General features: G+C 40.5%; 1 protein-coding gene across 4 annotated transcripts in view; it reads left to right on the top strand.

Annotated features, from left to right (window-relative positions):
• Positions 1–328: 328 nt before the first annotated feature.
• The window catches only part of LOC131308104 (uncharacterized), a 53,471-nt gene continuing 41,068 nt past the window's right edge, over positions 329–12,731 (top strand). For 2 of the 4 annotated variants that reach the window (XM_058334921.1, XM_058334920.1), the window contains exons 1-9: positions 331–613; positions 2,196–2,277; positions 6,378–6,472; positions 6,592–7,088; positions 7,195–7,405; positions 7,536–7,847; positions 9,072–9,216; positions 9,339–9,476; positions 12,316–12,397. In XM_058334921.1, coding sequence (XP_058190904.1) covers positions 431–613; positions 2,196–2,277; positions 6,378–6,472; positions 6,592–7,088; positions 7,195–7,405; positions 7,536–7,847; positions 9,072–9,216; positions 9,339–9,476; positions 12,316–12,397 — 1,745 coding nt within the window. In that variant the 5' untranslated portion in view covers positions 331–430. Of the gene's footprint in view, positions 614–2,195; positions 2,278–6,377; positions 6,473–6,591; positions 7,089–7,194; positions 7,406–7,535; positions 7,848–9,071; positions 9,217–9,338; positions 9,477–12,315; positions 12,398–12,731 lie in introns of those variants that run through there. The other 2 variants (XR_009194306.1, XM_058334922.1) reach the window with 2 other exon arrangements.

The raw sequence follows: 12,731 nt of genomic DNA, 5'->3' as shown, positions 1-12,731 counted from the left end.
GCCAGGGTGGCTAGGGGATAGATTTTGGGCCCCTCGTGACCCGACTCTTTGAGGCGGTGAGACGTGCTAAGGTCTATCCTTTAGTTTATGCTGGTTTTGTCGGTGCCCCTTTGTCACTTGTTTTTCGTAGTTTTTTCTTCTGTGATGGCTTGTTGTACGTTTGCCCAATTTCAGTTTTCGGATGGATTCGCTGTATTTAGCCATTTTTGGTTTTTAATGAAATGTGTTTGGGATTAAAAAAAAAGGAGAGTGAAAAATGAGAATGATTTGAGACACAAATGCAAAACATGATAAAGCACAGGGGGCTAAAAGCAAATCCACATTTATAGGGCTTAACACAGAGCCTTTTTCTGATACAGAGCCCTTTGAATCATGCGCATGCTTTTCCGTTGAACCCACATAGTTAGTTCAACCTTCTCTTCTCCCCAAGATGATGTCCGCAACCGAGGCCGTTCCGATGCCCGCTGCTCTCGTTGCTGCGCTGTCGAACAGTTTCCGGCAAGTCCCGCCGGCGTCTGTACCGGCAATGTTGGATTGTGTTTTAGCTTCAACCGGCATATCTCCGTCCTTCCTTTGCTCTTCGCTTCTCGATGCTTTTCCCAGTCTCACCGAGGTACTACAGACTTTATCATGGCACTAGCTTTATACCATTGTATTATTCATTTATTTTTTTTATAACTCACGTGTCGGGGCAGCTTACGCTCACGTGGACTAATCCTATGGCCCATCCCACCGCCTACATGCGGGGAGCCAATTAAATTCGCAAAGCTCCGCATGGACGGCCCGGCCCCAAAGGAGTTGGTAACACGTGAGAAGGGAGCAAATCCCTAGGTCCCAAACCTTGACCACTAGGCCAACCCCTTGCAGTTTATACCCTTGTATTATTACAAAGACTCACTATTTACCTTCGTTCATCTTATGGTTTGGTTGCTTAGAAAACTGAACGAATTGAAAAAAAAAATAGTGACAAGTGATGAGAAAAAGGTATTTCTGCTAGTGCTTGGGTTGTAAATGAGCTGAGAAGTGAGTAATGGAGATAAAGAGAACTCTCTTGTTTACCTAGTGTTGTTTCCCATGAAACACGGTGAGAATTGATGAGGAATAAAATTGATTGATTGTGTATTGTATAAACCTTTTTAGGAATAAATAGCCGTTATTCTCTTGTGTATAAATCCTATTGATTGTGTTTTGAGTTTTCACTGTGCCACTTTTTCATATAAGGGGAAAAAAAGAAGCGAAACTCTTTGGCGCCTGTGGGAGAAAATCTTTCCTCTGATATGGAGTCGCAGAAATTAACAAGCCTAAAATGGAGGAAAGAAGCCAGTTTTGAAAGTATGACCACACTTCAAAATGCAAATGAAGGAAATGAAACGTCACCCATCTCTCTCTCTCTCACATACACACGCACGGACACTCATACACATACCACGTACACACACGGTTCTCTCCAATCCATCCAAACTTGATTGTGAGAAAACACAATCCTTTTTTTTTACTGTCATATACAAGGGAGACCACATTCCTTTATTTTCTTTTCTAAGCCCACTAGAAATAGCTTGAATGGAATATGAGAGTGGTTGTTACTGTATCTATCTCTCTCTCTCTCTCTCTCTCTCTCTCTCTCTCTCTCTCTCTATGTAGGATAATTCTTTATCGGAAAAAGAACCCCACCAGAAAACAAGGCCAAGGGAATATCCTTGAGAGCCCAACACAATAACAAAGAGGAAAACAAATAAACCCAGATCATAGCCACACAAAGTGAAGAAAACCCTCAATAGAAGAAAGAAGAAAGAATTGGGTATAAACACGCAAATACCCAGTGTCCCAGTTCTCTAAGCAGTTATCTCTCTAAGAAAACTCTGTACATTACTCAAACGTTAATCAAAATTCTATTTTCACCCATATTCCGTGGGAGCAGCCTTCTTCCATGGTTTGCTCTCTTGTTGGGATCACATTTTTCTTATTGGTCTTCATCTTGGAACCTTTAGTGTTACATAGGCATACATATATAATTCTGTGTTTTATTTAGGCTAAAGAGTGTAATTTTAGGTTTAGTAACTATTAAGTGAATGCTATCTTTTAGATTCTAAACTTCTAGAACTTCCTTTCGGTCATGTTTCTTAGCAGCTGAATGGAGTCTTTGTTTTATGTTAAGTTGTCTATTTGTTTAACTTCTAAGATTGGATATCATCCAGGGAAATGACAATATTAGTTTCAAGCAGCCTAATTATGTCAGATCATTTGTTGTTGCGCTCTGTCATCTTTTGAAGAAATCAGGTGAGTTACATCTCCATGTCCAGCTTTTGAACATGATCTATTTTCTTTGTATATGAAGACAGCAATAAGTTTTCTATATGTATAGAAGCAATCCATCTTGCTATATCTCCTGGTACCTAAGCATTGGTCCTTGAGCTATAATTATGGAACCTTATGAAAATGCATCAACCTTTTACATGCTCAAAACCCAGAGTGTTTTATTTATAATATCCTTAAGCAGAGCTGCTGTTATAGTCTCTAGAAAATGAAGCTATAGTACCCATTAGGGCTGAGCAAATTACCCGACGACCCGTGGGTCCGACCCAACCTGACCCAAAGGGGTTCGGGCGGGTTCGAACAAGTGCTTCGGTCGGGTATGGGTTTGGTTTCCGTTAAAAATCGATTTTCGGTTCGGGGTTATATATATATGCTCATCTTCACATTCCAGCCGCAGCAAACCAAAACCACATAGCCCTGCCCTATTCACTCCAGACCAAAGTCGAGATCTGGAGACCCACACTCACTCGCCTGAGTCGCCTCCATTGTGGGCCTCCGCCGACTGTCCACCGTGAGCCTCCGCGGCACCGTCCACCATATCTCTCTCTCTCTCTCTCTCTCTCTCTCTCTCTCTCTCTCCCTCCCTCCTTCCTCACCCATCTTCATCACCCATCTTCACAGAGAGTTAGAGACGACAACCTCACTGGAAAAAATGGCAGACAGCAACCGACGCCGGTAGAGGAAACGCCGGTAGATTCCTCCTCGTCTTTGTTTCCTCTTCTTTGTTCTAGAAATCTGTTTTTGTTGTGGTCGGTCGAAACCGACAACCGACTGACAATCCGATGATGTCGGATCGGTCGAGTTGAGGGCAGAGGTCGGTCGGCCGACAGGTGAATATTTTCCAACCTGATCTGGTCGGGTTGGGTGACGGGTCCAGGCCAAACCTGACCCGACCTGTGCTCACTCCTAGTACCCATGTTTAGAATCACATGAGTTCACAAAATTAAAATTTTGGAAGTATATTTTAGTTAATTTGGGGTATTGGAAACAATTGTGAGGAAGAACTAATGGTAGAGAGCTTGTAGAAAAAGTTAACTATGGGAATCCGGGAGAACACCACCACGTGGCACTTACTGGCGGACCCAATATCTTGCCGAGTAAGGCAAGTGAGCTTTGCTAGAATCATATGACTCCTCATTCCAGGCTAGCACTCTAGGCGTCATGGACCTCCATGTATCCATATGGAGACCTCCTCTGTGGAACCTCCAAAACATAGATTTGCGATGCTTGACGAGATCATCGTGGCATCCCCCATTCTCTGCACACTAAATATGTCTCTAATGAGCCTAGCGACACCTCACTCCATAATATCCTAGGTTGAGAGCAGGACCTGGGTACCTTGATCGGGACCTGAGGAGGTATTTGGCTCACCTCCATGTGGGGAGCTCTACCTAGACCGGCAATAGAGAGAAAGGTTGTGTCGCCGACTCACCTGACATGTGACTCCTTGGAAGGTGTATCACAACTACCACTTGACACTTGGGGAGTCGTATCGTAACTACCGCCTGACTTCTATGATGTGATTGTCCACATATCCTTTCAAACTACCTCTTCATATCTTATGAGATAGAGCCAGATGATTGCATGACTCAAGAGGAGCCATGATGCCATGTACTAGACTGTATGGAGAGGCTTCACAAGACATTCAATACATGAATTAACTCTGTAGTTGAAGATTCTCCACTGCCATCCCTCTCTCTCTCAGGCTGGTCTGAGTTCTCTCTCCTCCACCTCCGGTGATCTCAAGCCTTTGTGCGCTTGGGAGGCCACTTCAGGTACACTTCCCACTCCTTATGTCCACAGTAACTAAGTGTACTTGCAAGATCAATCAAGTGGAGTAGTAGAAACTAGAAATAATGCAGAAAATGGGCATGTAAGATGACCATTATGCAAACCATATGTGGTAAAGCATTTACAGATTATGTAAAAATCCGTTTTCTTCGTCCAAATAGTTAATGACTCTTTTAAGGCTTGTAGCTTAAAAGCAATTTGCAATGAGTGGAGAGGCTCACAAACAAGTATACTAACTTTTCACGGTGCTACTAACCGATACGGGACTAGTTCTGACCTCCCCACATTTGCTCCCGTAGCACGTGAAGAGGTAGATAGAAGAATTATTGGAAAATAAGGGGGAACCATATTATTTTTTTTTGGGATTCAACCATAGGGGGGCTGTTCCTACGAGAATAACTTAATCTTTGCCCAAAGCCCCCCAAAACCTAGTTGTGATACTATATTAAATTGTTACTAACCAACTTGTCTTAAAGCTTTACTTTGTTATTTATATTCTTGATAGCCTTATAGGCAAACAACTGTATTAGCAAGATTCCCATGGGGGAAGCGAGGTGATGATTAAGGAGGATATTAGAACCATAGACCATAGTTGTAAAAGGCGCGCCAAAGCACAAGGCACTTCAAGGCTCACTATTGGGGCCTGGAGGGAGTAGAGGCGACGCGACTTGACAATGGTGAGGCTTAGGCGACCAAGTTGCTTGGCTTTGTAATTGGCGCAAGGCGTGCGCCTGGTGAGTCTCTTTGAATTCGCACCAAATTGAATTCTGAAAGGCAAAAATGTAACTAAGCCTAAAGGCTAAACATCCTCACACATCAGTGCACCACGTTGATCTCTCATATTTCAGTCAAACGACTAGAACTAGACGATCTCTCCCAGCTCTTTTCCGTCATCGATCTCAACCTCTATTTTAACGTTGATATCTAGTCTTTCTCATCGTCTATCTCTCTTTGTTTCGGAGTGACTCGAGCTCGATCTCTTCCAGCCAGCGACTCTTATCTCTTTGAACTTCCTAGGTAGATCAATTTCTTCTTCTTTTCTTCCTCTCCTTGTTCCCAATGATTTCTTTTTCTTTTTGCCTCACCTTTTTCCAGTTCAGCCACTTTTTCGATTTCGTTTTCTTTTTTGCCCCAAATTTTGGTATTTTAGTTATTCTCTATGCATGGATTGTTGACTATTTGGCATTTCGTAGATGTCTTTATAGATTCTTTACATGGTAAACTTTCTAAACTGTCTCATCTATGCTTATATTATTTGAAATATCAATATTTTTGCTTGCACCAGTGCGCCTCGCTTCAATAAGTCCGTGCCTAGACCCCAACATACTTTTGTGCTTCTATGCGTCTCTCGCTCTTAATAACTATGATTAGAACTATACCAACAAATTTTACAAAGAGGAGCTATACTTTGATTTGGATGATGGAGACCTAGTTTTGAGGTGTTGGGCTTTGTTGGCCTTTTGGCTGCTGATAATGATTAATTGAAACGACCTTCGTTTAAGGCAAAATCACTTTGTCCTTGAAGTTTAAAATGCAACCACCTTGTTTGGTTCTCATTTTTGAAAGTTATTTTTGATATAATGAGTGGTAATGAGTGGAGAGCGATAGAGAGGAAAAGGTATTGAGAAACGTGTAGAGAGAAAAATGAGATGAGATGAGATGGGAACCAAACAAGGTGAACATTGTTTGTCCACTACTTCATTTTGAGGAAGGAGTGATCGAGAAGTAGTGCAGTGAAGTATGATTATTGGACAGTGAAGTATGAAGGTTGAGTCTATTTGATAAAAGACATCATGAATTTACGTCACAGTTTTATGGAGGTGTTGTTGAAGGTTTCACTTTAGAGACAATAACTTGGTTAACCTTGCTATTTGGTATAGATGGTTGGTGTGAAAGGATGCTTCACACAGCACTTCCATCACAGAGTTTAGATGATTTGAGAATTTGGCCTCCTTTGGTTGATATATGATTTTGTCTCTTGGATTCAGAGTTGTCTTTTGCTTGCTTGTGTATATCCCACATGTACGTGTTCCCCTTCTGATAGAAAGCTCTAATCACAAGAAGTGCCTTTTTGTTGTAGTATGATTCCCACAATAGCCTTGTTTTGATTCTAGATATAATAATGTTGCGTTTATGAACGTGGGTAACCTATATATTATTTGTTTCTCATCAGCAGCAATGACGTTCTATTGTTGACTGTTATGTTTGAAGTAGAATGCTTATGGCAAAAATAGTGTTCATCTGCTTGGTCGTTCAGAGGTTTTTCTGTGCAGGGGCTAATCTTGGTGCTTTGAAATCATTTGTGTGGAAGATACTAGTCCCGTTGATGAAGTTGGTACATGCTCATGGTTGGGAAATAATTAACGAGGTAAAATGGAAAAAAGTCACACTATTATTGTTTTGTGTCGTGTATAGTTCATTCTTCAGTGTCTTGTTGGTATGCTTATGTCATATTTCATTCTTTTATCTCTATGATTTTGGGTTCAGACTGCAGATTCATTCTTTGATGTTGTAACTGAAACAAACACATGGAATTATTTAGAAGCAACCATGGTGCCATTTTTGCTAAGATCAGTTGGTCTGTCTATGGGGATGCTTCAAAGTGAAGAAATGGCTATATATGGATGGAACGGTTGCTCACTAACTGATACATATGTTAGTGAAGGCTCCATGATGTCTGAGTCTGGGTCTTTGCCTTTACATATTTCATGCCATATTTTATCGTCAATGTTGGATTCTGCTACCGAAAGTCAATGTGCCCATGGAAACCCATCAAAATCAAGTTCGGCTAAGGAGACATGTGAAGAAACCTTAGCAAAAAATTTGCTGTGGGATATTTGCAACATGGCAGTACGAATGCTTTTACAAAGTGTTGAACACCGGTCCTGTGCAATTCAAATTTTGCTACCAAACATATTAAAAGCATTTGTTGCTCACCATGCTTTCAAAATTTCAGTTCGTGGGCAGACATATGTGCTTTGCAGGTGAAATGGCTACCATTTGTCCACCGGCATGTCTTAAACAGTGTGACACCAATTCAGTCCATCTTATTTTTCAATACTCCTAACTCCACACTTGTGGATTTTCCAGGACGTACTTCTTTAAGAAATTATGGGCATGCTGCAGAAAACTATTTACTCTTGGACCTGTAGAGAGAAGAGATTCGTACAGTCTGCTGTCTCTTTATTTGACTTCTTTCTCTTGTACTGATGGGCATGAAGCTGATGACGTGGGTGATAGGGAAGAACGATTTGATGTAAGAGAAGATAATGAATTCTGGGAGGAAATGAAAAAGGGCCTGGTACTTGAGCAACTCAACCCTGTTTGATTTTACATACTCTGACATTTTTATTTGCTTTCAGGTACGATGGTTTGGGAAAATAAATGTTGTATCCTGTGTCTTTGATTTTTTTGAAATATTGGCTTGCTAGGTTGACAAGGAGGGTTTAGTGAGGAAACAGTCATTGCATATATTGAAGGAAATGCTGCAGATAAGTGAGGGAAGCCTTGGCTACTCTGGTGTTTCGGAGACAGCATCAAGTAGGAAAAGTTCAATGCCTGATAGTTTGACAAAAAGGGGGCGGTGGGCTGACAAGGAAGCCAAATCATTAGGTGTAGGGAAGATACGCGATTCACTCTATCCCTCTCTAAACAGCCAGGAGAGATGGGGGGCGTTCTTTCTTTTGTATGAAATGCTTGAAGAGTATGGTACTCACTTGGTTGAAGCAGCATGGAACCACCAGGTGGGTTAACCATTTTTTCATTGCACTTATCATAAATCGTCTGTCTGAACTGTTATTTGGAAACAATCTGCATTTGTTCGTCATGTATTGGCTGTTGGACACCACCTTTATACTTTGATAGCGAAGTTTTCCTGAGGTAATGGCATTACATATGGGGAAGAAAGCAAAATTGAATTAACCGAACACAGACAAATCAGCCCAAGCACTGAAGTTGATAAGTCTAGTAGATGCGATCTAGCATTTTGATCTGGCTTGAATGTTAAAGTGCAAAAATAGCTTTCCTGAAAATAGAGGAGGAAAGAGGTAATTATAATAGAGGGACAGATACTGGTGGAGTCTTCTTCTGTCACCAGCACTCTTCCTAGCATATCAGCTTCTTCAAATGTGATTTTCCCATGTATATTAACTATGTTGCTAATGAAGATCCTGCACCTAAATATGTGTATATTTATATGGAAAAGCATTACAGGGTTTTAAAAGGACGCCAAGTGGGCGCTGTGTTACACATGTACATTTAAGAGATAAAAGAAGAATATACACTTGGAAAAATAAACGTTAAACCCTCCCAAAAATTTAGGTTCGTATTTTGCCAATAAGGAAGACTCGTGAAACTCCTCCAATCTTAAATGAAAAGATTGTAGCAGCTTTATATGTCAACTTATGTGTAGCCAACTGTATGTCTTCAAGGTCCTATTTCCCTCTCTGAAACCCACTACGATAGGCACAAAGGAGCCACCCAACGTACCTTCTTTGTCCTCTTCACATGAGCTGATGCCCCAATATTCAGGAAGCGACAGCAAAGAAGGGCACATCATCAAACTTCATTAAATATAGACACATTTAGGGGCCGGTTATCTAAAGCGAAAGCAAAGAAGGGCACATCATCAAACTTCATTAAATGTAGACACATTTAGCGGCCGGTTATCTAAAGCTATTTCTTATGACCATTACTGATTTCCAGTGTCTAGAAACAGGAAGCAAAGTTTCTGAAAATGTACTGTGATGTACTACATTCGAGCAAACTTTATTGCTCGTCATTGTTAACTTATTTTGCTTCATCTTACTTTCTACATGCGACATATTGTCTTCCAAAAGGGCTCAGTACTCAGAAGGAAAACATAAAGGGTATAAGACAGTCTCAATATGTCACTCAAATGCTTAATCTACATGTACTCAGCTAGCTTTACTATTTATCTGCTCATGAAATGCTTTTTGTCTTTGCAGATAACCTTGTTGCTGCATTCTTCATTCCCATGTGACGATTCCCTGAGTGGAGTACTTGATCAAAATCATATGGAGGCATCAACTGATATATTTGGTTGGTTATCTATTTTGTGGGAAAGGGGTTTCTTGCATGACAACCCGCATGGTACCAGTAACTTGCCATAGTGCTTGTTAGTTAGATGGTGGAAATTGGTTCCTATAGTTCATGTTGCTCATTTTACTCCGTTCCAAATATTTGCTGCCCTTAATGGTATGTTTGTAATACAGTAAGGTGCTTGATCATGGAGTCGTTTTTGGGCATTGACTGGAAGATCTATGGAAATTGCAACGAATTGGTGCCTGAAGCCTTTGTGCTTGGTCCGTTTGTTCAAGGACTGAATGATCCTGTGCACCATAAAGATTTTGGTAAGTTATTAAGTTGTTTAGCTTCTTGCAGGCTGTGTGTTACAGAACTTTATCTAGTCTCATTCTTCAGTTTTATGGGGTACTTTGTCATACATGAGTTTAATCTTCTGTTCAAATGGTACCGAGAGAAGCACATGCATATTTGATGGTCCTAGCAATGGGCAAAATGGCTGCAAGGCTATACATCTTCCACTTTTGGCAGCTGAATTCTCGTTGGTCATTGCAATTAGGCCTCTTCCAGTGATCTTACTATGAAGCAAAGTCCCACATTGCCTATGTACCAAAGTAACTTGAAGTATATAATCATGGGGGCACCCTCACTTCAATAGCTAGCTTTTGGGGTTGAGTTCTACCCAAGACTGTGTAACATGATATCAGAGCTAGGTACCAGAGATGGGTAGGGTGCGTGTCTCTAGCCTACACGCAGCAGGTGCTGCCAATTGAGCACGCTGCGCATGAGAGAGGGTGTGAAGCGAAGTCCCACATCGCTTGGTTACCAAAGTAATTTGAAGTATATAAGCGCGAGGGCACCCTCACTTGAAGTATATAAGGTGGAGGTGGCTTGGGTGGCTGGGTATTCTTGTGTTCTAATGGTATTGATTGTTTTCACAGGAATTAGAGTTTAGAGTTCACCATAACCTTATTACTTAAACATCTGCATCTACTGATCTAGGATGGACATGTCCAAACCACCTTGATCTATTTTCTCTAATCTTAGCTTCTATTGGTACCCCCACCAATCCGCTGAAGTTTTCGTTTCTAAGTCTATCTCGCAAAGTCTTATCAACATTCTCATTTCAAATACACTCATTTTGTTGTTTTGTTGTTTCATAGTAGCTTACACTTCGTGCCATATAACATGGCTGGTCTTATAGCAGTGCAATATAATTTTTCCTTCAACTTTGCGGGTATCTTGCCGTCGCACAACATTTTGCCACTTGATTCATCAAACTTGTATTGTATGCGTCACATCATCCGAAATCTTTCCATCCTTGCTAAAGATTGAGCAAAGATACTTGAAACGCTTGCTTTTTCGTAATTCGTGAAGTTTTAGGGTCATTCTGCCTACACAAGCATTTTAACTACCACGTACTCCTTTTACTCCCACTGATCCTAAATTCTTTTGACTCCACTGCTTTTCTCCAAGTTTCTAATTCAGCATTGACACCTCTTGCAGTTTCATCTACTGAAACAATATCATCTGTGTACAACATTCACCAGGGATAGTATCCTTAAGTCATTTCATCCATAACTAAGGCAAAGAGGCAAGGGTTTCAAGCCAGACCCTTGGTGTAATCCTAGTGTGATTTGGAATTCGCTTTTATAATGGTTCTAGGAACATTATCATGTGCTTGTTTCAAGTTTATGAAGACCACGTGAAGGTCTTTCTTTTTCTCTATATATTGTCCAAATCTTCTTAACAAGTAGATTGATTCCATACTTGATCCACCAGGCATAAACCTAAACTGATTATCCAATACTGTTCATGATTCTCAGGTGATGCTCAATAACTCGTTCCCCATTCCCACAACTTCATTGTACTTCTCATCATCCTTGAAAAATTCAGGAAGGGGCAGATTTGTAAATGCCACACCTTTTAAGCCTTTGGTGGTTAGCTATGAAGCACTGACACCTTTAGAGGTCGAAGTATCTCAGTGTCGGGACACGGGGTCACGGAGGGGACACGTATGGGACAAGCCACGTGGCGTGTCCCATAATTTAATTTAAATTTTTTACAGGGACACGACTGGGGACACGTGGGGACATGGCTGGGGACACGAGAGGGACACTGATGGGGACACGGCAGGGGCCAAATTGTTATTTTTTTAAAATATTGGGGGCCAAATTGTAATTTTTTAAAAATTTGGGGGTCAAACTGTAATTTTTAAAATTTTTGGGGCCAAATTGTAATTTTTAATAACTTTTGGGTGTCAATCTAAAATTATATAAATTAATAAATAAATAAATAAAATATACATGTGGCGTGTCCCCCGTCGTGTCCGTGTCCGCAGTATTTTAGAATTCCCGTGTCCCCGTGTCAGTGTCGGTATCGGTATCTGTGTCCGTGCATCATAGGTGGTTAGACATTTTGGGTCTGTATACTGCATTTTGACATCTAATGTTTTTTCAACGAAACTTCGGCGGTCATTCACATATTAATGGGTCATTCTGTTTTTTTTTGCAACTGCCTTACAAAATCAGTGATGTTACGCTATGTACTCTTTTGAGTGCTCAATTAAATATGTAGAACTTTACCTAAAATTTCTATTATTTCCCAAATTCTTGTAGTAAATTTATTGAATTAATCTTCCTGCTCAAAATCAAGCCAATTATTAGTCGATTCACTTTGTTCCTTAGTATGGTCTTTGTGCTTATTCACTCTTACCATCTGAGATTGCTATGGAGTTCTCAAAATTTCTTTCTCGTGTGTATATTGGTGCTAAAACTTGCTTGAAACATGTTTCAAGGGTTCTGATTCTCTTTTTTGGATAAGGTTTCACTATATGGGTGCTTCCATTTCATTCTATCTTTGAGCAAGCAAGTTCCAAAGGATGCATTTCTCCATTTGCTTTGAGCTTTATTTTTACTATACCTGTATTTATAAGATGTTTAGAGAAAACCTACAGAAAAAATTTAGCTCGCATAAAGGTATAACTATACCTGAGCACACATGTGTTTTACCTCCTGATAACACTTTTTTGTTTGTTTGATTGTTTTGAAATGCTCATCTACCTAATTGACTGGAAGGACTATTGGAGTTTTTGACACCACACGATTCATTGTTTTGTATTTCGTAGTTCTTCTACTGGTAATGCTTCTTTGTTTCTTCATGTTTTAGGATCAAAAGGTATATACTCTTCAAGGACAATGGATGGTGCAACCAAGTTTATGTGTCAATATGCTAGTAACCTATATTTGAGGTAATCTCATATTTGGCAAGTTCCGATTTATTATTGACCTAAAAGTGAGATAAGAAGTTATCCTCCCTTCCTCTCTCTCCCCCGTCGCACTGCCCCTAAAAGTGACACGTGCCCCTCACACTGCATTCTCATTTTGATGCTAATGCCAGTGGATTATTTTTTTAGCTTCTGTCAATATATTCTGTATGGGTCCACCTGAACAGTATATTCAGGCCCTCGTGTTCTTGAGATAATGGAATCCTTTATTTGCTACCAGTTGTGTTTGAATGGAAACTACTCCCCCCGCGCCCCCCTTCCCCTCCTTATTTGTGGGACAGTTACTTTTCTAAAGTTA

This window comes from Rhododendron vialii, chromosome 11a (genome assembly GCF_030253575.1).
Source record: "Rhododendron vialii isolate Sample 1 chromosome 11a, ASM3025357v1".
Classification (NCBI taxonomy): Eukaryota; Viridiplantae; Streptophyta; class Magnoliopsida; order Ericales; family Ericaceae; genus Rhododendron; species Rhododendron vialii.
The sequence above is the reverse complement of the archived record's forward strand: the minus strand, read 5'-3'. Positions and strand labels throughout refer to the sequence as shown.